This window comes from Myotis yumanensis, unplaced genomic scaffold (genome assembly GCF_028538775.1).
Source record: "Myotis yumanensis isolate MYYU_CA2020_CCGP unplaced genomic scaffold, mMyoYum1.0.hap1 SCAF_2, whole genome shotgun sequence".
Classification (NCBI taxonomy): Eukaryota; Metazoa; Chordata; class Mammalia; order Chiroptera; family Vespertilionidae; genus Myotis; species Myotis yumanensis.
In genome coordinates, this window is record NW_027223753.1 from 64,269,346 (window position 1) to 64,294,343 (window position 24,998).

General features: G+C 38.2%; 1 protein-coding gene across 1 annotated transcript in view; it reads right to left on the reverse strand.

The window, feature by feature from the left end:
• COL24A1 (collagen type XXIV alpha 1 chain) overlaps positions 1–24,998 on the reverse strand; it is a 335,909-nt gene that overhangs the window by 192,870 nt on the left and 118,041 nt on the right. Inside the window, exons 20-21 of the mRNA XM_070403718.1 lie at positions 11,272–11,325; positions 209–262 (exon numbers count right to left, since the gene is read on the reverse strand). Of these exons, the coding sequence (XP_070259819.1) occupies positions 209–262; positions 11,272–11,325 (108 nt within the window). The remainder of the gene's footprint in view (positions 1–208; positions 263–11,271; positions 11,326–24,998) is intronic.

The following is a 24,998-nucleotide window of genomic DNA, read 5'->3' on the forward strand; positions in this document are numbered from 1 at the left end:
ATAAATCACTTAATGAATTCAGAACACTGCAGAATGACTCCAAATCCCATCGCACAACTGCTAATATAAAATGGTAACTTGAAATCCTCTAAGGCAAAAATTGACAGTAAAGCAATGTTTTCTTTAAGCAAAAACTAATGTCCCACAAAAATTAAAGGGGGAAAGACTGAACAAAAAATTGCTGATTGGATATTTATTTCCTCCATACCTGAGTTCCTTTGAGACCAGGAGGTCCAGGAGGCCCTCTATTTCCAAGGACTCCCTATAAAAACAACATAAGCACACATAATAAGAACTTTAGCTCAAAATTTTTTCAATCAGCATTAATCTGGAGATTGGCAATACTATTTAGTACCATTCATTTCCCATTAGGAGGTTATCAAAATGGGGTGAATGGGTAGATGAGCAGAAAACTACAGAGCATACAAAAAGTTGTGAAACATAGGATAAACTTATTTTAAACAGTATGTTAGTGTTCAAATAATCTGCCCAGTGTATTACTCTTCAATGAGACACCTTTTTCAGAAAAAGCATTTCTAAATTTAAAGCAATAGTTCTCATTGTTAATATGATAATAGTACAATAAATACATAATAGAGGATTTACAAAGTCTGAAAACAGATAGAGGGGATATATAATGTTTTAATTTGTTAAGAGACCAACAGAGTCTGGAATAAATCATTCATATACCAAATGTTCTTCAAATAATCTCCCTTCATGATACAAGATGGTAAAAGGCAATTTATAAAATAAACTAACAATCTGAACATGATTAGGAATTTCAAAATTAAGAGAAAACCTTTTGAGAATCAAAATGCATGTTGTTAAAAATCAAATACTTTCTGAATAAAAATTGATTGAAGTAATTAAAAAAATATTCCTATTTCAGAAAATACTCTATACATCTTTCTCAACATGGCAACATTTTTCTTAATCAGAAGGGACATTAGAACTAATGGCACAGAAATAAAAAGAGTCATAAGAGACTAATATGAACAATTACATAACAACAAATGGGATTACCTAGAAGGAATAAATAAAATTCCTAGAAACATACAACCTACCAAACTGAATCATAGAGAAATACAAAATCTGAACAGATCTATAACTATTGAGGATATTTAATCACTAATCAACTTCCCACACTCACCCCCTAAAATAAGCCTGGGACCAGATGACTTCACTGGAGAATTCTACACAACATTTAGAGAATAATTCATGTAAATACTTTTCAAACTCTTACAGACAACTTATTCTCTGGGGCCAGCATTACCCTGATACCAAAGCCAGACAAAGACACTGCAAGGAAAAAAATTACAGACCAATGGCTCTGATGAGTATAGAAGCAAAAATCCTCAAAAAAAAAAAAAAAAAATACTAGCAAAACTAATTCAATAACGCATACATCATAATTAAATGGGATTTATAGCTGGGGTATGAGGATTTTTTAAACATATTAAAATCAATGTGATACACCACATTAACAGAATAAAGAACAAAAATAACATGCAGAAAAGCATTTCATAAAATGTAATAACCTTTCATGATAAAAACTTCAACAAACTAAAAATAGAAGGAAATTACCTCAACATAATAAAGGACAAATATGAAAAGTCCATAGTTCATATCATACTCAACAGTGAAAAACTGCAAGCTTTCTTGAAAAATCAGGAACAAAACAAGAATGCTCACTCTAACCACTTTTATTCAACACTAGAGGCCCAGTGCACAAATTCATGCACCAGTGGGATCCCTTAGCCTGGCCTGTGGGATCAGGCCAAAATCGGCTCTCCGATATCCCCCAAAGGGTTCCGGATTGCAAGAGGGTACAGGTCTGGCCAAGGGACCCCACTGGTGCATGATCAGGGCTGGGGAAGGAAGCAGGAGATTGGCCAGCAGGGGAGGGACCATGGGAGGGCTCTAGGGCGAGTCCAGCCCATCTCACTCAGTCCTGATCAGCTGGCCCAGCAGCAAACTAACCTACTGGTCAGAGCATCTGCCTCCTGGTGGTCAGTGTACGTCATAGTGAGCAGTTGGGCAGCCTTAGCATATCATTAACATATTACACTTTGATTGGTTGAACGGCCGATCAGACGCCCGGACACTTAGCATATTAGGCTTTTATTATATAAGATAGTACTAGAAGTCCTACCTAGAACAATTCATCAAGAAAAAGAAAATAAGGCAACCAAATAGGAAAAGAAAAAGTAAAATGTTTGTTTGCAGATGACAGAATCTTATATATAGAAACTCCTAAAGATTCTACAAAAATGTTTTCAGAACTAATAAACCAATTTAGTAAAGTTGCAAAATACATAGCATACAAAAAGTAGTTGTGTTTCTATACACTAACAACAAATAATTAAAAAAGGAAATGAAGAAAACATCTAATTTACCATAACATTAAAAAAGAATAAAATATTTAGGAATGAACTTAACCAAGGGGTGAAAGACTTATACAATAAAAAAAACTACAAAACATTGCTGACAGAAATTAAAGAAGACACAATGGAAAGACATCCCATGTTCATGGACTGAAACACTTACTATTGCTAAAATGTCCATACTACCCAAAGTTATCTACAGAGTCAATGCAATCCCTACCTAGATGTCAATGGCATTTCTTGCAGATATAGAAACATCCTGAAATTCATATGGAACTACAAAGGACCCTGAATAGACAGACAACCTTGAGAATAATGAACAAAGCTGAAGGGCCTCACAAAATGAGTTGAAGACTTAAACATAAGACCTGAAACTGCAAAACTCTTAGAAGAAAACATATGCAGAAAGCTCCTTAACATCAGCCTTGGCAATGATTGTTTTAGATATGACACACAGAAAAAGGAGAACAAGCCCTAGCTGGTTTTGCTCAGTGGATAGAGCGTCGGCCTGCGGACTGAAGGATCCTGGGTTCGATTCCAGTTAAGAGCACATGCCTGGGTTGCAGGCTTGATCCCCAGTGGGGGGTGTGCAGGAGGCAGCCAATCGATGATTCTCTCTCATCATTGATGTTTCTACCTTTCTCTACCTCTCCCTTCCTCTCTGAAATCAATAAAAATATTTAAAAAAAAAGAAAAGAAAAAGGAGAACAAAAGCAAAATAAACTAGTAAATACTTCTGCACAATCTATCCTATATAATAAAAGGCTAATATGCAAAGTGCCCCCTTGGGAATTTGGGAGACCAGGAGTTTGATCCCTCACTATGACGTGCACTGACCACCAGGAGGTAGTGTGGAACATGGCTGATGAACAGTGGCAGGGGTGGGGGGTGGGCGCTGAGGGAGCAAGGGAAGGAAGAGGCAGGAGGTGGGGAGGCGGGGAACCTGATCGGCCCTGATTGCCGGCCAGGCCTAGGGACCCTACCTGTGCATGAACTTTATGCACCGGGCCTCTAGTTAGTAAATAAAAAACAATCAATAGAGTGAAAAGGCAACCTACAGAATGAGAGAGAAAATATTTGTGAACCATAAACCTGATAATGGTTTAATTTATAAAAAATATAAGAAACTCCTATAACCCAATAGTAAAAACTAAATAATCCAATTAAAATAATAGGTAAAGAACTTTGAATAGACATTTCTCCAAAGAAAACATACAAATGACTAACAGGTATATGTAAAAATACTCAACATCAATAATCAACAGGGAAATGCAAATCAAAGTCACAATGAAAAACCTACTAACTCACATCTGTTAGAATGGCTACTATAATAAAATAAAAACCCACATACAAATAGAAAATAATAAATACTGGCTAGGATGTAGAAAAATTGGAATGCTGTGCACTATTGGTGAGAATGTAAAATGGTGCAGCCACTAGGAAAAAAGTATGGGATTACTCCAAAAATTAGAAATAGAACTACTATATGATCCAGTCATCCCACCTCTGGCTATTTATTTAAAAAAAACCAGGATTTCGAAGTGCTATCTACATAAGCTCTCATGCTCATTTCAACATGATTTACAATATCCTATAGGTAGACACAACTGAAATGTCCATTGATGGCTAGATGAATGGGTAAAGAAAATGTGTGAATTTTTGGACTACCAGAAAATGATTTGTTATTCAATCTTTAAAAAAAGAAGGAAATTTTGACATATGCTATTACATGGGTGAACTTTGAAGACCTTATGCTAAGTGCCGCCAGTCACAGAAGAACTTTATTTTATTTTAAATTACTTTACTTATATAAGATATAAAAAGTAGTGATAGTTGTAGAACCAGAATGTAGAATGGTGGTTGACAGGGGTTGGGGGAGGTGGAAATGGGAAATTGTTGTTCAATGGTATAGATTTTCAGTCACACAACAAAAAAAAGGTTTAGAGATCTAAACTGTACAATAATGTGCACATGGTTAGTAATACTGTACTGTATTATTAAAAATATAAGAGAGTACATTTCATGTTATATGTTTTAACCACAATATATAAAGTCTTCCATGGGTTTATTAGCATTGAAACATCTCAGATTTATATTTAAGATCTGTCACTATCTGCCTCCTAACTTTTCTTTTGAGTCAGGTGGTTTTACTTCTGCCCTGCATATTTTTAATTTTTTGTATCCAGTTTGAACCTATTGCATGGAATCTCTCATCCATTGGCTCTGCATGGCCAAATCCAACCCACCCAACTAAAATTTTAATTTTAAAAGAAATTTCTCAGAAAAATAGCCACATAAGTTGTTCTCTCTTCTGGGGTCCTTATTATTCACTTATTACATGCTGCCTAGTAATGCATTTAACTTTTCACATAGAAATCTCACGTTTTCAGAGGATTACAAGTTCTTAGTAGAGAGAAAACCAAGTAATTGCTTAACCACCTCAATAAATATTTCTGAACACAGTACATTCCCCATTATACAAACTCGATAAATATTTCTAGCTGACTAAATGCTGCCAGGAGGATAAAACGGTTAATATAAGAAATCTGTGCATAAATATCTTGATTTAGTGTATGGAATGTAAACCTTCAAGGCTGAATTGAGATCATCTCAGGGAAATATTTAGAGTTAAGCATTTTCCTTTTACCAAATTAGCACACTTCCATCCAGGTAAACACATATTTTAACAGTTCAATGTAAAATTTAATTCTATATATTCTGTAACATAACCTGACAAACAGAAGTTATTCTCTAATAATTTATCAGCGATGTTATGTAATAGACAATAACAGCCTTATTTAAATAACCATCCTTATTTCCATAGCCAAAGTAACAATACAAACCATTGTAGCAACAAATAATTTCTCTGTTTACTGGAAAACAGAGACTGGCAGTCACTTTTTGCAGTAAACAGCAAAGGATGTGGTTTTGCTAATGTTATGGGATACTTGAAAGCATATTTCCAAATTGGGTAGCTCAGCTCACAAGAAAGTTTGCTGAAGTGTTTTGTGTCTACACACACACACACACACACACACACACACATACACACACACAATCCCATAATTAATAGAACCATAATTAACACAAGTTTCTAATTGTAGTTTTAGTCTTTTAGTCAACTGGCAGAAAATGAAGAAAAAATAAAAGGTTTCTTTAAAGCTATGCCAAATTGCTCTGGAAAGAACCCAATTTGTTTGCAAATAGGGCAACCACGTATTTCAAGTACAGTAGACATGATTTTCCTGATGACCACCTTCTATAGCCTACTTCCCAATCAATACCCATATATAAAAATAAAGTTAGTTTAAAGATGCTTCCATGATACAGTGTACACAACTAAAGAAACACATCATGCTAACAGGGTCAGTCTGTTTGGCTTTGCTGTTCCTTTCTGTTTCTAAACAATTTCAAGGCAAACAGTAAGGACCAAAAGAGAGACAAAAGCAGATCCTTCTCAACCTACAAAATATAAAATTATATCCTTCTTCCTTTAAACTATTCTGGTTTTTTTGATAATAAAATTAGCTGGAATAATGCCTTCAGAAGAGTTATGGTAAATCTATATCATGTGCCACAAAATGTTTGGTCAATAATAGGCCATGTATATGGCAGTGGTCCCATACAATTATACTGGAGCTGAAAAATTCCTATTGCCTAATGCTGCCATACCATCCTGAAGTCAGAGTGCAACACATTACTTGTATATTTGCGGTGATGCTGGTGTAAATAGACCTACTGTATTGCCAGCCCTATGAAGATGTTGATAATAAAATTATATCTTCTAGATAGTATTTTAAAATTAAGTAATGTGTATAAGTTAGTCTAATGCTGTTGGTGCTAATGAGGCGACAAAGTAATCCACAAAATAATTACTACCCGTTGGAAATTCAATCTTTGGGTTTCATGAAAATACCTGGCTTTCAGGTCTTTTGTCCCATTTTTAAGCACTGTAATTCTAAAACTAAAGGAAGTCATGGGAAGGAAGTTTCAAAGGTCACTATTAATACTTTACCTAGTATGATATATAGGCTTAAAATCATTAAATTCAATTATCACTTCCTCTTGAAGTAATTTCCAATATCCCAAGGCAGAATCTATTGCTCAATTATCTGGGCTCTCACAGCATTTCACCATTTTTTACATAGCAATTCTTACAACATTTTGTGATTTTTTAAAAAAATTCTCACTAAATTGTAACCTCATCCAGGAGACGGACCATGGTTTAAAAATCTTTATAATCTACATCTAGTACTTGTACTAACACATAGAATAAACTCAATAAATGCTAATAAAGAATACATAAATAAATAAATAAACATGTTTATATATGTATCAAGTTCAAATTCCCGAGTATACAGCAGGTGAATGACTAAAACTAGACATAAGAAATTCACAACTCCATTCTCTATACTACATCTCTATCTCAGCTTCCCTTCATGCTACTATTTATACTTTTCAGCTTTCTTTACTATTAGTGATACTTTGTGCCTTGATGTTAAAAAGGTACTACAAACTAAATATACCCAGAATCAAACTTCTTTTTTCCCCTCCTCCCAAACTGCTCCTACTCCTGAGCTTTTAATATTCTTTCAACAATCTATTCAGCTAATATCTATTGTGCTCCTATTATGTGCTATAGATATTGTGATTATTGTGATATGTATAAAATCAATTAGTCTCTTCTCTCAAAAAGCTTACAGTCTGATAGAGATATAAGCAAACCAGCAGTTATAATATATATAAAGATACGTGCTTGATAGATTGTTTTTTCAGGAATACAGAGAAAGGTTATCTTGATTAGATTTAGGAGGAACAGGGAAAGCTCCCTGGACAATGTGGTATGTGATGTGAAGGTGTTAGCTAATAAAGTAGGGCATAGGAAGATATAAAAATATCCAGACAAAAAGAACAGCATGCAGAGCTCTGTGAGATTTAGACAAGTATGACATGATTTGGTACACTAAACAGTTTAGCTGGAATAATGCCTTCAGAAGAGTGATGGTAAGTCTATATCATGTGCCACAAAATGTTTGGTCAATAATAGGCCATGTATATGGCAGTGGTCCCATACAATTATACTGGAGCTGAAAAATTCCTATTGCCTAATGCTGCCATAGCCATCCTGAAGTCAGAGTGCAACACATTACTTGTATATTTGCGGTGATGCTGGTGTAAATAGACCTACTGTATTGCCGGCCCTATGAAGATAGAGCACATACGATTATGCACATTACATAGTCCTATCTGATAAAGAGGGACTATGCAAATTGACCCTCATGCCATCACAAAGATGGCGGTGCCCATAGCCATAAGATGGCGGTGCCCAGTCCCCTCAGCCCTGCTGGAGTTCCCCTTGCCTTTCAGCCCCACTGCTGAGAGCAGACAGCAGGGCATGGGTCTTTGCTGCCATGGCAGTGGCAAAGCCCCCAGACCCCGCAGACAGAGAGTGGACAGTGGGGGCATGGGGGCTTCATTCACGTGGTGGCAGCGAAGCCCCCAGGCCCCACAGATAGTGGACAGCGGGGTGTGAGGGCTTCATCGCCATGGTGGCGGCGAAGCAGCCAGGCCCTGCAGAGAGTAGAGAACCATGAGGAGTGGACCTAAGCCGTTAGTAGGACATCCCCTGACGGCTCCTGGATTGGAGAGGGTGCAGGTCAGGCTGAGGGACCCTCCCACCCCCGCATGAATTTCATGCACCAGGCCTCTAGTACTTAATAATGATAATAAAGAACTATGTTACTGGTTTATGTATTTACTATACTATCCTTGTTATCACTAGTTTATCGTGTACTCTTTCTACTACAGGGAACTTTGTGTAAAAAGTAAAGAAGTACAAGCCTTAACCTAGAAGCTGTGATTACTGAAGGATTTAAGCACGAGAGTGACATGATGACATTTATACTTTCCAAACATTATTCCATCAGCAACTTGGAAGTAGCATTGAAAAAGTGCCAGACTGGAGGCAGGAGGAACACTTGGAGGGCTATTACACTGATCCTGGTGAAAAATAAAGAGGGCCTAAACTACAACATTGGCAGTGAAAGTAATTTTAAGGGCAAAGAGAGGAAATTTTGAGTCAGAGATCAGGATAAAGGTGGTAATTGATGGTATGAGGTCATTCAGGAGTCAAGAGAGGGTTTGATGCAAAACACATGTAGAACCTGAACATTTAGGAGAAGGAGGAATTCTTCCATGGAAAGAGAAAGAAAGGGCAAACATTGCTGTAGATAGGGAAAGTTTATAGATGGCCAGTAGGGTTGCCAGATAAAATACAGGATGCCAAGTGAAATCTGAGTTTCACATAAACAATGAATAGCTTTTAGTAAATGTTCCAAATATTTATTGCAACTGTGTTTTCTCACAAGTTTCCTTTCCCTGATAGCCATACATCTCACTTGTCTGTTTGCAAATTCCTACTCATTCATCATGTCAGATCAAGTGCTACCTTGTCTACAAAGTCTAATCTAAGTCCCCCAACCCTATACTCACACAGTATTACATATTATATATTATTCATATCCTATATAATAAAGAGCTAATATGCTAATTAGGCCAAACAGCAGAACGACCATCTGGACATCCTTCTGGACGACTGTCTGGACCACCTCCCAGATGAAGCTGGGGCTGCAAGGGCCAGCCAAGGCTGGGAAGGGCTGTGAGGGCCTGTGAGGGCCGGCCAAGGCTGCAAGAGGCTGCGAGGGCTGGCTGAGGGTGCGAGGGGCTGCGAGGGCCAGCTGAGGCTGCGAGGGCCTGCAGGGGCCTCCTGCTGGGGCTGTGAGGGACAAGCCCCTGCACGAATTTTGTGCATCGGGCCTCTAGTGGTTAATATAAAGATTTGCCTGCATATCTTTCTCTAGATTGTAAGTTTCTTGAAAGTAGGGATCAGAACTTTTCACCTTTGTAGCCCTAGGGCAGTGATGGCGAACCTATGACACGTGTGTCAGAGGTGACACGCGAACTCATTTTTTTGGTTGATTTTTCTTTGTTAAATGGCATTTAAATATATAAAATAAATATCAAAAATATAAGTCTTTGTTTTACTATGGTTGCAAATATCAAAAAATTTCTATATGTGACACGGCACCAGAGTTAAGTTAGGGTTTTTCAAAATGCTGACATGCCGAGCTCAAAAGGTTCGCCATCACTGCCCTAGGGCATAGCACCACAGTTGTTACACAAGAGGCAGCCAATAAATATTTGCTGATTGAAATGGATGTCCTATTTCAGATCTTCAGATAGTCTTTTTTAGCTTTTTTCTACCTCATTTCCTTGCCTTAAATTTATCTCCTATTTATTGCATTGTGACACAAGAGGTATCTTTTTAAAACATAAATCACCAAGGACACTTTACTACATAAATATCTTTGATTACTTCATGATGCCCAGGGATAAAGTAAAAACTCTTCATGATGGTACTGAATGCTCTCCACTATTTAATTCCAAAGCTAAGTGGTTGAGAGATCAGACTTTGAAATTGCACCCGGGTTAGAATCCTGGCTAGGTAGTGATAGTTATGTGACTGTGGAGGAACAACTTAAGCCACTGTAAAATGGGAATAATATCTACCTAATACTGCTGGTGTGAAGATTAAGTGAGATGTCTGTAAAACGTTTATTATTGTACTATATAGCAATCTGTGAAGGGGATACGTTCCAACACTCTCACTGAATGCCTGAAACTGTGAATAGTATCAAAAACTAAATATATTGCTTTTCCTATATGTGTATACCTATGGTAAAGTTTAATTTATAAATTAGGAACAGTAAGAAATTAACAACAATAACTACTAATAAAATAGAACTATTATAGTAATATACTGCAATTAAAATTATGTTAATGTGTTTGTTCTCTTTCTCTCTCAAAATATCTTATTATACTATATTCACCTTTCACTTATAGCTTCTCTTTGACATATCCAAATTGCAAGCATCACTACTCTTGCACTTCGGGGCCATTATTAACTACAATAAGGGTTACTTGAACATAAACACCAATATTGCCACAATCAATCTGATAACCAAGACAGCTACCAAGTGGCTACGAGGTGAGCAGCACACACAGCCTGGATGCTCCGGACAATGGGATGATTCATTTCCTTGGTGGTACAGAGCAGGACCACATGAGATTTCATCACACTAATGAGAACATCGTGCAATTTAAATTTATGAACTCTTATTTCTGTAACTTTCCATTTAATATTTTTGGACCATAGATAATCTTCCACAGCAGCTGTACTTCATAACCTGATAATTCTTCAAACTTCAGGCTTTATTTATCTTTAGATATCTTTATTTTCTCAATACTTTATTTATTATAATGTTCATTCTATGTCAGCCTGCTTGACAAAGCTTGGTATTTAAATTTTTGACAGTAATGGCAGTTTAAAATGCTTAGTTTTTTTTAAAAAAAACATTTCATGCTATATCAATTCCAGCACACCTAGGCTTTCTTTTATTTTAATCTGTGGATACTTTATGAGCATGAAAGGGTTTTAGTGGTCAGAACACTTACATCCATTTATTATATACTATGACTTTTAGGTGTGTCTTTTTCATCTCTTTAAAAATACGTTTTCAATGATTTATGTGCTTTTCAAACACTGTCATCCTAATCTAAATCTAGACTAAACCAGAAAAAGAGTTTTTCAATGACCTGAACCCAAAAGACTGGATAACATACTCTAACTCAACCAAGGACACCACAAGAACCAGACATGCAAACTACTTCCTGATTATCTTGAAACAAGATGTACATAGTTCATTAAATACACCTGAGACACCTCAAAAATGTCCAGAAATGTTCTGATTTCCTAATATATTTTTTAAGCAATTCATTGAAGTATGAGATAGAAAACTATAGATATCATACTTTTTTCTTTTTTTACCTTTGATCCTTCAGGGCCATTTTGTCCAGGAATACCAATATCACCTGGAAAACCCTAGGGAACATAAAAATGAAAAGTTTATTCCATAGCAGATTACTTTCAATCTATTAAGCATATAAAAACTCCTGTTGCTTTTCTCACATGTCCAGTTAGAACAATTTGTACTCTTCAAAAACTCAATGTTAAAGATTAATTGTTAGGCAGTTAACATTGGAATACAGTGGGGCCTTGACTTACGAGTGTCCTGACTAATGAGTTTTTCGAGATACGACCCATCTCTCGGCCGATTTTTTGCTTTGAGTTGTGAGCTAAAATTTGGGTTACAAGCCAGCTTTAGATACCCCTCTGCTAGTTGGCGCAGCAAATGTCACAGCATCAGCCCAGCATCACGTGTCTCACTCATTCACTTTTGATTTGACATACAAGTAATTTGAGTTACGAGCTCCGTCACGGAATGAATTAAACTTGTAAGTCAAGGCCCCACTGTACTAAACTTACAAAGTGTACTAAAACAGAGCTTGCTATATCAGGCATTCACGAACAATCCTCACAACTCTAATCCAGTCTAAAGGAGTGGGAGTCTTATTCAAAAAATCATTTACAACTTGGAAAAAAAGACAAAAGGTCTGTAATAGGCCTTTTAAATGCCACATAGGACTCATGGCCACCCAAGGACTCACTGTTTACTAACTACATGGTAGCTGGTAAATTTTTGTTAGGTAGTGGTATAAATAACTAGTGTCTGATGAGAAAAATAACCCCAAAGATTATGGATTAATATACAGGGTTTTAATCAGTTTTATATCTAACGCAACTGTCTTATTCTAGTACTCCCATATCTAATCTAATAAAAGAGAAACATGCAAATTGACTGCACCTCTGCTATGCCCCAAGCCACACCCACCAGCCAATCAGATCAACTATATGCAAATTAACCCAACCAAGCCGGCAGCCAAGGAGCTGGAGCAAGCAGGAGGCTTGGTTGCCCCGGCGATGGAGGAAGCCAAGCTTCCTGCATGCCCTGGCTGGCTGTGGCCTCCACTCAAGGCAACAAAGTTTCAATTATAGAAGATAAATAAATCCCAGATACCTGCTTCCAGCCAGCCTCCACTGGGAGCTTGGGTGGCTGGGGGCCGTGGCCAGCCTGAAAACAGCCATCAGCCCCTCACCCAGACTGGCCACACCCTCATGGGGCAAGGGTCCCCGCTGGGGGTTTGGCCAGCCTGCAAACAGCCATCAGCCCCTCACCCAGGCTGGCCAGGCACCCTAGTAGGGACCCCCACCCTGAAGGGGCTGTGGCCAACCTGCAAACAGCCATCAGCCCCTCACCCAGGCTGGCCAGCACTCCAGGGGGGACTCCCACCCTGAGGGGTTGTGGCCAGTCTGAAAATGGCTCTCAGATCCTCACCTAGGCTGGCCAGGCACCCCAGTGGGACCCCCACCCTGATCGGGGACACCCTTCAGGGCAAACCAGCCAGCCCCAACCCATGCACCAGGCCTCTATCCTATATAATAAAAGGATAATATGCAAATTGACCCTAACAGCAGAATGACTGGTAATGACTGGTCACTATGACACACACTGACCACCAGTGGCCAGATGCTCAATGCAGGAGCTGCCCCCTGGTGGTCAGTGCGCTCCCACTGGGGGAGTTCTGCTCAGCCACAAGCCAGGCTGACGGCTGCCAGTACAGCGGTGGTGGTGGGAGCCTCTCCTGCCTCCTCAGCAGCGCTAAGGATGTCCGACTGCAGCTTAGGCCTGCTCCCCGCTGGCAAGTGGACATCTCCCGAGGGCTCCCAGGCTGCCAGAGGGATATCTGACTGCCAGCTTAGGCCCAATCCCCTGGGAAGCGGGCCTAAGCCAGCAGATGGTCATCCCCTGAGGGGTCCCAGACTGTGAGAGAGCACAGGCCAGGCTGAGGGACCCCCCTGAGTGCACAAATTTTTGTGTACTGGGCCTCTAGTCTATACTAATAATAGCCTAGGTGGTCGTCGTACCCTCATGCATCACGCCCTAATGTCATTACAAGATGGCCATCACAAGATGGCCGTAACAAGATGGCCATGCACACAGTTGAAGCAAGGCCCAGTGGAGGAGGTGGGTTGCGGCAGGGGAGGGCAATTGTGGGCAATCAGGCTGGCAGGGGGAGGGCTGTTGGGGGCAATCAGGCCAGCAAGGGAGGGCAGTTAGGGGCGACGAGGCTGGCAGGGAAGGGCAGTTGGGGGCAATCAGTCCAGCAGGGGAGCAATTAGACATCAATCAGGCTGGCAGGGGAAAGGTTAGGGGGCGATCAGGCTGGCAGGCAGAAGCGGTTAGAGGCAATCAGGCAGGCAGGCAGGTGGGTGGTTAGGAGCCAGAGGTCCCGGATTATGAGAGGTATGTCCAACTGCCGGTTTAGTTGGACATCCCCCGAGGAGTCCCAGATTAGAGAGGGTGCAGGCTGTGCTGAGGGACATCCCACCCCCCGGGCATGAATTTTGTGTACTGGGCCTCTAGTCTATATATATAAAAGCCTAAGTGACTGGTCATGACCACCAGGGGGCAGACACTCAACACAAAGGCATGGAAACATGGAACAGACTGATGAATCTCAGAGGGAAGGGAGAGGGGGGAGGGAGGGAAGAGATTAATCAAAGATCTTATATGCATACAAGAGAACTGGTGCACAGATTTGTGCATCGGTGGGGTCCCTCGGCCTGGCCTGCAGGGATCGGGCTGAAACTGGCTCTCCAACATCCCCAAGGAATCCCGGATTGCAAGAGGGCACAGGCCAGGCTGAGGGACTCTACTGGTGTGCGAATCCGTGCACTGGGCCTCTAGTATGTCTATAAATACTTATCTCCTCAAATGCTCATTGAATTCATCTTAACCTCTTACTGGTACCATCATTAATTAATGAGTTGAATAAAATTTCTGACCATATTTACTTCATATTTGCCTGAGAATCATAATTTTTCCTTTCTGGAAATTATGCTTTAGTAGACTAAAATAGTTGGTTTAAGAAACATAGATGTGCTATAATGTTAAATAAATTCTGTGCTGGGAAAAAGCCTAGAATGTTACTCTAAAATAATTAATCTTCTTGCTGAAATAATGAATTATTTTGTTGTTCATCATGACCAGTTTCAATAATAATAATAAGCTAAGGATTTCAATTTTAATTTGATTGCAATTATATTTATTTTGTCACAGATAAAGCTGTTTCTGTGTTTCCTGTGGACAGGGACAAAGAAATAGAAAGTCAGAGAAGTTCAAGAATTGGCATCTTTAAAGTAAAGGAGGGTCCAGTGAATGTAGGCTAGAAAAGGTAGTTTAGCGGAGGGATCAGTATGATGGTAATAAAAACTCCCACAAGTAAAAGAGAGTAGCGAGGTTGATTCTGAAATGCTCTTCTTGGAAAGAAAAATCGAAAGAAAGGATACTGACTCATCCAGGCTGGATTAGGGCAGACATGCCATGACTCCAATTTAAAACCCGGATTCTGTAGAAAAATATATCTTGGGAACATTTCTGGCAGAAAAAAAAGGCAGTGGTAACAGAAAGACTGATCACAAAATCAAATTTCTGAAAGTTTTGGAATAGAATATGTTTAATACAGACTTGCTGACTACTTTTCTGATTAAAGGAAATCAGGTTCACTTATGGCTGCTCTGTCTTAAGTCATTCTTTCTTCAACTGGAAGACTAATACTTTAAATAAAAGGTTGAATAGTATTTTACTTGTAAATCTTTCTTTGGCCCCCATACCTTGAGTTAGGTCCCTTGTAAGAACTCTCATACCATCCTGGGTCCTATGAAGTCACTGATGTAGTGTTTTGGCTTGTTTTGTTTTCCTTGTCAGATTATAAACTCCTTGAAGGTAGTTTTGTGTTGTATTAACATTCATATTCCCCACAACTAGTGCTAAAAATAAGATTTTTGTTGTTGTTGTTGAATGACTGACTTTTTCTTTTGAAAAGAAAAAGGACAACATGCTTGGTGGCTACTTTCCGCCATTGGGTACAGGTTTACAACCACTGATTCAGAGCATCTCCATGGAAAGCAAGAACACTATCTAGAGTCCTGTTGAAAGAACTCTAGGGAGGCATGGAACAGACTTACATACTTCAATGTGGGGATGGGGGATAAATGAAAGAACTTATATACTTATATGCATAGCCCATGGACATGAGCAATAAGGGGTGAAGACCTGGGAGGGGTCAGTAAGGGCTGGGAGGAGTGGTGGTTGGGGAAGAGGTGGAAATTGGAGATATAATACTACCAATAATAAAATATACATTAATAAAAACTTTTTTAAAGGAACTCTAGTAGCTTGGAGAGGATCCCATTGGCCAGATAGGAAACAATATGAACTTCAATAAGAATAAGAATTGCAATGGATGCAAACATGTCAAATATGTTTAAATTCATAAGTTCATAATGCTACAACAACAGAAACACTGTGTATGTTTAGAGGAGGAAAGGGAGCCAACTCATTCTGAAAACTGGTAAACAAAAATAAAGAATCAAGCATTTATTCTACCTTTCCTATATATATTATACCACTACTAACCAAATAGTAGATAAAGGAATGCGTTCCAGCCAATAAAGAAAAAAGACATTCCTAGAAGTGGGATTACTGGGCCAAATGGGAGTTCTATTTTTAATTTTTTGAGGAAACTCCATACTGTTCTCCACAGTGGCTGCACCAGTCTGTATTCCCACCAGCAGTGCATGAGGGTTCCTTTTTCTCCAAGTCCTTGTCAGCACTTGTCGTTTGTTGATTTGTTGATGATAGCCATTCTGACAGGTGTGAGATGGTACCTCATTGTTGTTTTGATTTGCATCTCTTGGATGATTAGTGACTTTGAGCATGCTTTCATATGTCTCTCTGCCTTCTGTATGTCCTCTTTCCAAAGGGGGCTATTTAGGTCCTTGGCCCATTTTTTGATTGGATTGTTTATCTTCCTTTTGTTAAGTTGTATGAGTTTCCTATAAATTTTGGAGATTAAACCCTTATTAACTTTGGCAAATATGTTCTCCCATGCAGTGGGCTCTCTTGTTGTTTTGTTGGTGGTTTCTTTTGTGGTACAGAATATTTGATGTAGTCCCATTTGTTTATTTTCTCCTTAATTTCCATTGCCCTAGGAACTATATCAGTGGTGGTGGGAGCCTCTCCCGCTTCCTCAGCAGTGCTAAGGATGTTTGACTGCAGCTTAGGCCTGCTCCCCGCTGGCAAGTGGACATCCCCTGAGGACTCCCGGGCTGCCAGAGGGATGTCTGATTGCCAGCTTAGGCCCAATCCCCCAGGGAGTGGGCCTAAGCCAGCAGGTGGTCATCCCCCGAGGGGTCCCAGACTGCAAGAGGGCACAGACCAGGCTGAGGGTCCCCCCCACCACCCTGAGTGCACCAGGCCTCTAGTATGTATATATAGTGAAATAATCACCATAGCAATTCTAGTTAACATACCACACATGTTATCATTTTTTTCTTATAATGAGAACTTTTAAGATCTACTCTCTTGGCAACTTTCAAATACATAATACAATGCTATTCACTATGTCATAGTGCTGTACATTACATCTCCATGACTTATTTTATTTTTTCACCTTCTGTCACCATGTACTTGGCCCCCTTTACCCTTTACTACCCATAACTGGAAGTTTGTACTTTTTTACCACCTTTACCTATTTTTGTCCCCCTCCCACCACCTCTGGCAACCACCAACCTGTTCTCTGTATTTATAAATTTTGTTTTGGTTTGGTTTTTTAATTCCACATATAAAAGAGAGCATACAGTATTTCTCTTTCTCTCTGACCTATTTCACTTAGCATAATTCCCTGAAGGTGCATCCATGTTGTCACAATGGTGTGATTTCCCTCTTTTTAAAGACTGAATAACATTTTAACGATTCAATAATATTTTATTTTTTTCCATTGAGTTATATGCCACTGCTTTATCAACTTAAGTTTATGTAACATTCTAAATCCTTTGTTGCCATTTCAACAATCTTTACAGGATCTTCATCTGGAGGAGTAGATTCCATCTCAAGAAACCACTTTGCTTGTTTGTAAGGAGCAACTCTGCACCCATTAAAGGTTTATCATGAAATTCCTAGCAATTAATTTTTTAACATAGCAGCTCAGTCGCATCTTCAGATCCACTTCTAATTCTAGTTATGGTGTTATTTCTACCACATCTGCAGTTACTTCCTCCATTGGTCTAACCTCCCAAAGTCACCTAACAGGGCGGAAATCAACTCCTTCCGAATTCCTGTTACTGTTGATATTTTGACCTCTTCCCATGAATGATGAATGTTCTTAATGACATCTAGAATGGTGAATCCTTTCAAGAAGGTTTTCAATGTACTTTGCCCAGATCCTTCAGAGAGATCACTATTTATAGCAGCTACAACATTACAAAATGTATTTCTTATATAATAAACCTTGAGAGTAGAAATTACTCCTTGATCCATGGGCTGCAGAATGGGTGCTGTGTTAGCAGTTATGAAACATTAATCTTTTGGACATCAAGTCAGAGCCCTTGGGTAAGCAGGTTAATTGTCAATGAGCACTAATATTTTGGGGAAAAAAGTTTTTCTTAGCAGTGGGTCTCAACAGTGGGCTTAAAATATTCAGTAAGCCATGCTGTAAACAGCTGTGCTGTCATTTGGGCTTTGTTGCTCATTTATAGAGCACAGGCAGGGTGGCTGAAGCATAATTCTTAAGGGCCGTAGGATTTTTGGAATGGTAAATGAGCACTGGCTTTAATGTAAAGTCAGTAGCTACATTAGCCCCTAACAAGACAGTCAGCCTGTCCTTCAAGCTTTGAAGCCAAGCATTGACTTCTCCTTTTTAGCTGGTATGTTTATGGCATCTTCTTCCAATATGAAGCTGTTTCATCTACATTGAAAATCTATTGTTTAATGTAGCCACCTTCATATTTATCTCAACTAGATCTTCCGGATAAAGTGCTGTGGCTTCTACATCCGTACTGTTCCTTCACCTTGCACTTTTGTGTTATAGAGATGGCTTCTTTTCTTAATCTCATAATCACCCTCTGCTAACTTCAAACTTTTCTTCTGCAGCTTCCTCTCTCTCAGCCTACGGAGAATTGAAAAGAGTTAGACCTTGTTCTGGATTGGGCTTTTGGCTTACGGGAATGTTGTGGCTAGTTTGGTCTTCTACCCAGGTCACGAAAGCTTTCTCCATCTCAGCAATAAGGCTGTTTCACTTTCTTATCATTCATGTGTTCACTGGAATAGCACTTTTAATTCCCTTCAAGAACTTTTCTTTTGCATTCACAACTTGGCTAACTCTTTGGTGCAAGAGGCCTAGCTTTTTTTTTTTTTTTTTTTTTTTTAATCTTTCTCACCTTTCAATATGCCTTCCTCATTACTTAATCATTTCTAGCTTTTGACATAAAATGAGAGTTGTGCAACCTTTCCTTTTACTTGAACACTTAGAGGCCATTGTAGGGTTATTAATTTGCCTATTTCAATATTATTGTGTCTCAAGGAATAGAGAAGCCTGAGGAGAGGGAAAGAGACTGGGGAATGGCTGGTCAGTGCAGCAGTCAGAACACTCAACATTTATAATTTAAGTTCCCCTTCTTACGTGGCTGTATTTCATGGTGCACCAAAACAGTTACAATAGTGATATCAAAGATCACAGATCACAAATCAAAGAAACAAATATAACAATGAAAAAGTTGAAATATTGTACAAATTAGCAAAATGTGACACAGAGACGCAAAGTGAGCAAATGCCGTTAGAAAAATGGTACCAATAGATTTGCTCTGTGCAGAGTTGCCACAAAACTTCAATTTGTAAAAAACACTATATCTGTGAAGCTCCGTAAGGCAAGGCACATAACATGAGGTATGTCTGTATGGGATAAAATAAGGTGTCCAATTTAACTTTTTTGTATGTGGCTGTCTAGTTTTGCCAACATCATTTATTGAAGAGATTATCTTTCCCCACACTTTATATTCTTGGCTCCTTTGTCATAGATTAATGAACATATATAGTTAAGTTTATTTCTGGGCTTTCTATTCAGTTCCATTGATCTATGTGTTTGTTTTTATGCTGATTCTATACTGTTTGATTACTATATCTTTGGGATATAGTTTCAAACCAGGAAGCATGATGTCTCTAGCTCAAGATTGCTCTGGTTATTTGGAGTTATTTTTGGTTCCACACAAATTTTAGAATTGTTCTCTTTCTGTGAAAAACGCCATTGGGATTTTGATAGTGATTGTCTTAAATCTGTAGATTGCTTTGCGTAATATGGGCATTTTAACAATATTAATTCTTCTAAACTATAAGAATAGAAAATCTTTTCATTTATAGTGCCTTTAATTTCTTCTATCAATGTCATAGATTTTAGTGTACAGGTTTTTCACCTCCTGGAATTACGTCCTTTTTGATGCAATTATAAACAGAACTAGAGGCCCGGTGCATGAATTCGTGCATGGGTGGGGGGTCCCTCTGGGTGGCCTTCAGGGATTAGGCCAAACCCGCAGTCCAACACTGCCTGCAGCTCCTACCTGCCGCTCCCGCTCATCCTGGCCCCACTGTGCCTGCCGCCGGCTTGTGCCCAATCAGTCCCGATCAGGAGAGGCTCACGTTGCCGCAGCGGTGCTCACCAGCCATGAGCCCTGTGTCTGGCACCCTCCCAAGGGGAGTGGCCTGCGGGATTGGGCTGAAACCGGCTCTCTGACATTCCCTGAGGGGTCCCAGATTGTGAGAGGGTGCAGGCCAGGCTGAGGGACCCCACCGGTGTTCGATCAGCCAGGGAAGGACCCTGGGAGGGCTCCAGGGCATGTCTGGCCCCTCTCGCTCAGTCCCGATTGGCCAGACCCCAGCAGCAAGCTAACCTATGGTCAGAGCATCTGCCCCCTGGTGGTCAGTGCATGTCATAGCGACTGGTCAACCAGTTGATTGTCTGCCCCATGGTGGTCAGTGCATGTCATAGCGAGCAGTTGAGCAGCCTTAGCATATCATTAGCATATTACTCTTTGATTGATTGTTCAGTTGTTCCGCTGCTCGGTTTATTTGCATATTACACTTTTATTATATAGGATTGTTTTCTTAATTTTTCATTCTGATAGTTTGTTCAACTAATCTTTGTATACTGATCTTTGTATACTGATTTTATATCTTGCATCGGATGCCTTCCTAACAGAAATAATCTAATCAATTTTTATCAAGAAGTAGAAACCTAAGGAAGCTTGAAAAATAATAAGTAAAAATGCATCTTCTATTTTTGGACCCCTCACATCTGTTTACTGCACAGGGAAGAATGACTCAGCATTCTCTTCAGTAAAAACAATGCTTTATTATTCTCTAATTACTAAAGGCTGGAGAGTAATTCACACGCATTTTTTAAAGCAAAAACTGGGAACCAAAGGCACTAGCAGATTCCATTAGTTTCCTGGGACATTATAAAAGTAAAATATTGTATTGTGATTCTGGCAGTAGTCAGGAGTTTGGAAGCTAGAATGTCCTAATAAAGTAAGTGTACAATGCTCTCTGGCATATATCAAGCACATTAGTGCTTAGCAACAGGGGTGAAGTCTCTGAAGTCTCTGTTTGCTATTGAGAGTTATAGTCTTTTTGGTAAAAGGAAATGGTTCAAATGGATAAACAATCCACAAAACAACCTAATGGATAAAGTAATAATAGCATATCAGTAAAATGAAATCAACCTGAATGCGCGACCTGGATGAATCTCAAATGCATTATGCTAAAATAAAGAACTCAGATTATAAAGGATTACACATTATGTAATTTTACTTATATAAAAACTTTAGGAAAATTCATATTAGTCTAAACTAACAAAAAGTAGATTAGTGGTAGTCTGAAAGGGGAGGGTCAGGAAAAACAGAAGGGAGAAGTTACGAAAGGTGAACAAGGACACTATTGAGTTTGACAGATACATTCACTATCTTGGTCTTGGTGATAGTTTATACAACCATGAAAATTTATAAAACTGCATAATTTAAATATATTCATCTTATTATTTTATAATATAACTACCGCAGTATGTCAATTATACCTTAATAAAGCTGTGAGTAAAGGTAGTTAGTATCAGGTATTTTAGATAATCATTTGTTTTTTGGTAGGCAACAGTTTGTAACAATTTAAGTTCATTGAATTTTCCCCCAGATTAAATGAGTAAACTTCAGATTTTGGGTTATTTATTTTGAGAAATTTAAACATTTCTAGTATTTTATAAGACAGCTTTAAAATTCTTTGTTGTTATAGCTAAGAATAGCATTTAGACTATTTAACTCCTGAAAATTTTCAAATTTTCATTGGTTTTTATATCCATTTTGCTTTACATATATAAGAACTCAATATGGTTTGGCTTAAATTTATCTTCTTTGTAGTTTTTTAAGTGTAAAAAAGTAGAGATGAATAGATCCTTTAGAGAAATAGTCATATTAAGAAAAGATAAAACTAACAAATCATTTAAGATAGGACAACATATAAATTATGAATTGCTAGAGGGAAAAGTTATGTAAAGCCTCATCTAGTGCTAGGCATACAGCACATTCAATAAATATTTGATGGCCTGAATTGACGACCAAGTTAAAAACAAATTGAACAATTTTATTTTCAATTACCCAGTTTCAAAAGTTACCCTTTGAGAAACCAAGCCAAAAAAATACCAAAACAACAACAACAACAAATCCCTAAGTCAACCAGCATAGCTTCTATATATAGGACTGAAATTTCACATATGTAAACAAGAAAGAATGTACCCAGAGGGAGAAAGGACCTATAAGAGGAGAATTCAGTATGAGACATAGATCCAAAATAATAATCATAAAAGTCTGTTCTTTAACATTTGTGGAAATACATACCATTTCAGGAAAGCAATAAAAAAGATTAAAATTACCTTTTCTGAGTGAGAATAACCCATCCAAAAGTTAATGCCAAAAAATTGTGAAGAGTAAAAATAATAAATTCACTTTCCCAGTAAACTATAGAAACTAAATTTTAGCACAAGGCAGCACACAACTGCAAATTAAGAAACTGTTCTATCTTCTGAGAAAACCAAAAATAGAAAATGAGCTTCTAGAAAAATAAATGCAAAATAAAGAATTCATCTAGGTATCTGGCTCTCTTTCATTCTCTTTTGCTGTTTTAGATCTAAATAGCCATCATAAACAGATTTTTCCATTATGATATTATTGAAAATCTTTGCAAATGATTACTGCTATTCATATATTTTCCCCTTTTGTAATTCTATATATTTGAGCAAAAATATAGTACAGCTGAATTCCATTTATAAGTTGCATCCGAAAAACTCAGCAGAGAAAAATCCACAACAGCAAAAAATAATACAATTCCTTATGATACAAGCAAACACTCTTTGTGCTAAATAAGAGGTTGTTTAAATAGTATTCACAGTATGTTTGAAGTCACTCTTAAAAGAACCTACAAGTCAATTGCAAAGTCCACTGTTATTTTACTGAAATTTTCACAATATTACATTAAATTTATAATTTTTAAGTAAACTATTTTGACCATTATTTGATACTACTTATTTAACTCCCATATAATGCCTTTATCATTGTCTAACAGTTTATGTATATACCTTATTTTCCCCAACTAGACTACAAATTTCCTCAGGTTGTGTATAATATATTGTTGTATATAACTTATGTGTTTACTAGGTACAGCTTTGCACACAATAGGAACTCAAGAAATAAGTGTTTATTGACTGGCTTAATCAGGTGTTTTCTTTATATGACCTATAGTGACAAAAAGCAGATAAGCAGTAGACTGGGGAAGGGAGGAACATGAGGGCCAGAAAAGAAAGATTACAAAGAAGCTTTGTGTTTTTATGGATGTGTTCACTATTTTTATTTTGGTGACTGTTTCAAGAGTTATACATATACCAAAAATTATCAAATTGTATAAACATATATTTATCTATGTAAATTATATCTAAAAAAACTATAAAACAAATGGGTCATTGGTATTGGGTGCTTTGATAATCACTTGCTTTTTGGTAGATAACAGTTAGCAACCATTTGAGGATCCTTAGAGAACTTGTCCCCAGATAAAAATCAGTGAAGCTCAGATTTCAAATTGTTTTGGGGGTAATAGCGTGACAATGATTTGATGCTTACCTTTGGATAAGTATCATTTTAGGTACTCTGTGCCTATATATGTGACTCATTTCAAATTCTAATGAGTGTCTTCATGAATCATATCAATCCACTCATTCAACATGGAGTTACTCAGTGACAGGCATGGTTCTTGGCACTGAACATAAGTGCTACAGAACAAAAATATCCCCCGGCTTCATAAAATGTATATTCTGGAGACTATCTCAGATTCTCCCCCTTTCAGGGTGTGTGTGTTTGTGCCAGGGAGTGGGGAGTTAGGTGATTTATAAAGCTGATTTATATTGTTTTGAGAAAGTGGTATGTATCAATTGCCTACTGTTGTTCTAAATGCACAGCTACGGACCTGGGCCACTCTATGTTGTTTCCCATACTTTGTTTTTCCAAATAGAATGAATCTTGTGGCTGTGTTGTTTTCTTTCTAAAATTATATACTGGTTAGATGGGATGTATTCCTATTTCTAGGACTCACTGAGAAAAATGCACCTTACTCCAAAAAGCTGGCCTTGAAGCTGAGAGCAATAATTGACTAATTCATTGGGTTATCCTACTTTGCAGAAGGCGAGTGCATTTTCACGTGTGTGGGTGGCTGTGCTATATTATCAGAGGCATTTCAAAAACTGAATAAATGGGAAGAAAGATCAATGTAGATACTGGGTGCCAAAGATGTGACCTAAGAGGGCATTTTAAAAAATCTGCTCACCATCTCTTTTTGACAATGCAAGAATTATGATACTAGACCTGACCACTGAGTCTCTGAATACTCAGCCTCAGAGACAGCTTGGAATGAAAGGTCTTATGCAATTTGACACAACCTAGTTTTACAACCTTATCTGCCGCTCCATACCAACACAAGGAATCTGTATCAGCTAGTACGTTTTATTCACTAATTCTGTAAATCCAACATGCATATTTGCTAGATGTTCAGGCTCTGCTCATGTGATTCACCCTTCCTGAAAAGCCTTCCCCTTTTCCCTGCCATTTATTTATCAACAATATAATTCAAGACCCATCCTTTCCATCCAGTCTTCCCTAATTCTTCCACCTCATGTTACTTTCTCTACTAACACTGAACTCTGACGACTTATTTAACTCCCACATAATGCCTTTATCATTGTCTAACAGTTTATGTAAATACCTTATTTTCCCCAACTAGACTACAAATTTCCTCAGGTTGTGTATAATATATTGTTGTATATAACTTACTTAGGTGTAGCTTTGCACACAATAGGAACTCAAGAAATAAGTGTTTATTGACTGGCTTAATCAGGTGTTTTCTTTCATAACCACTTCTTGAATAATAACTAAAAATACCAAGTTCCTTGGCCAAACCCAAGTGGTAAAAGTTAACAAAAAATAATAGGTTTAAGTGAACAGAACCTATCAACTCATGTAGTTGGACACAGGCTGGCTTATTTTGTTAAGTCAGTTAAGGTGCTAAAATGAACATTTGGAAGCATGCTTTTGCTTGATGTGAGCAGACTCTTTAAATGAACTTTGGTCTTTTGTCTCTAATGAAGACCACGCTGGTGGAAAAGGACCCATTGCTTGACCACTTCTGACATCTCTGTGATTACTGGTTTCAGCTCATTTTTGTAGTAAACAAC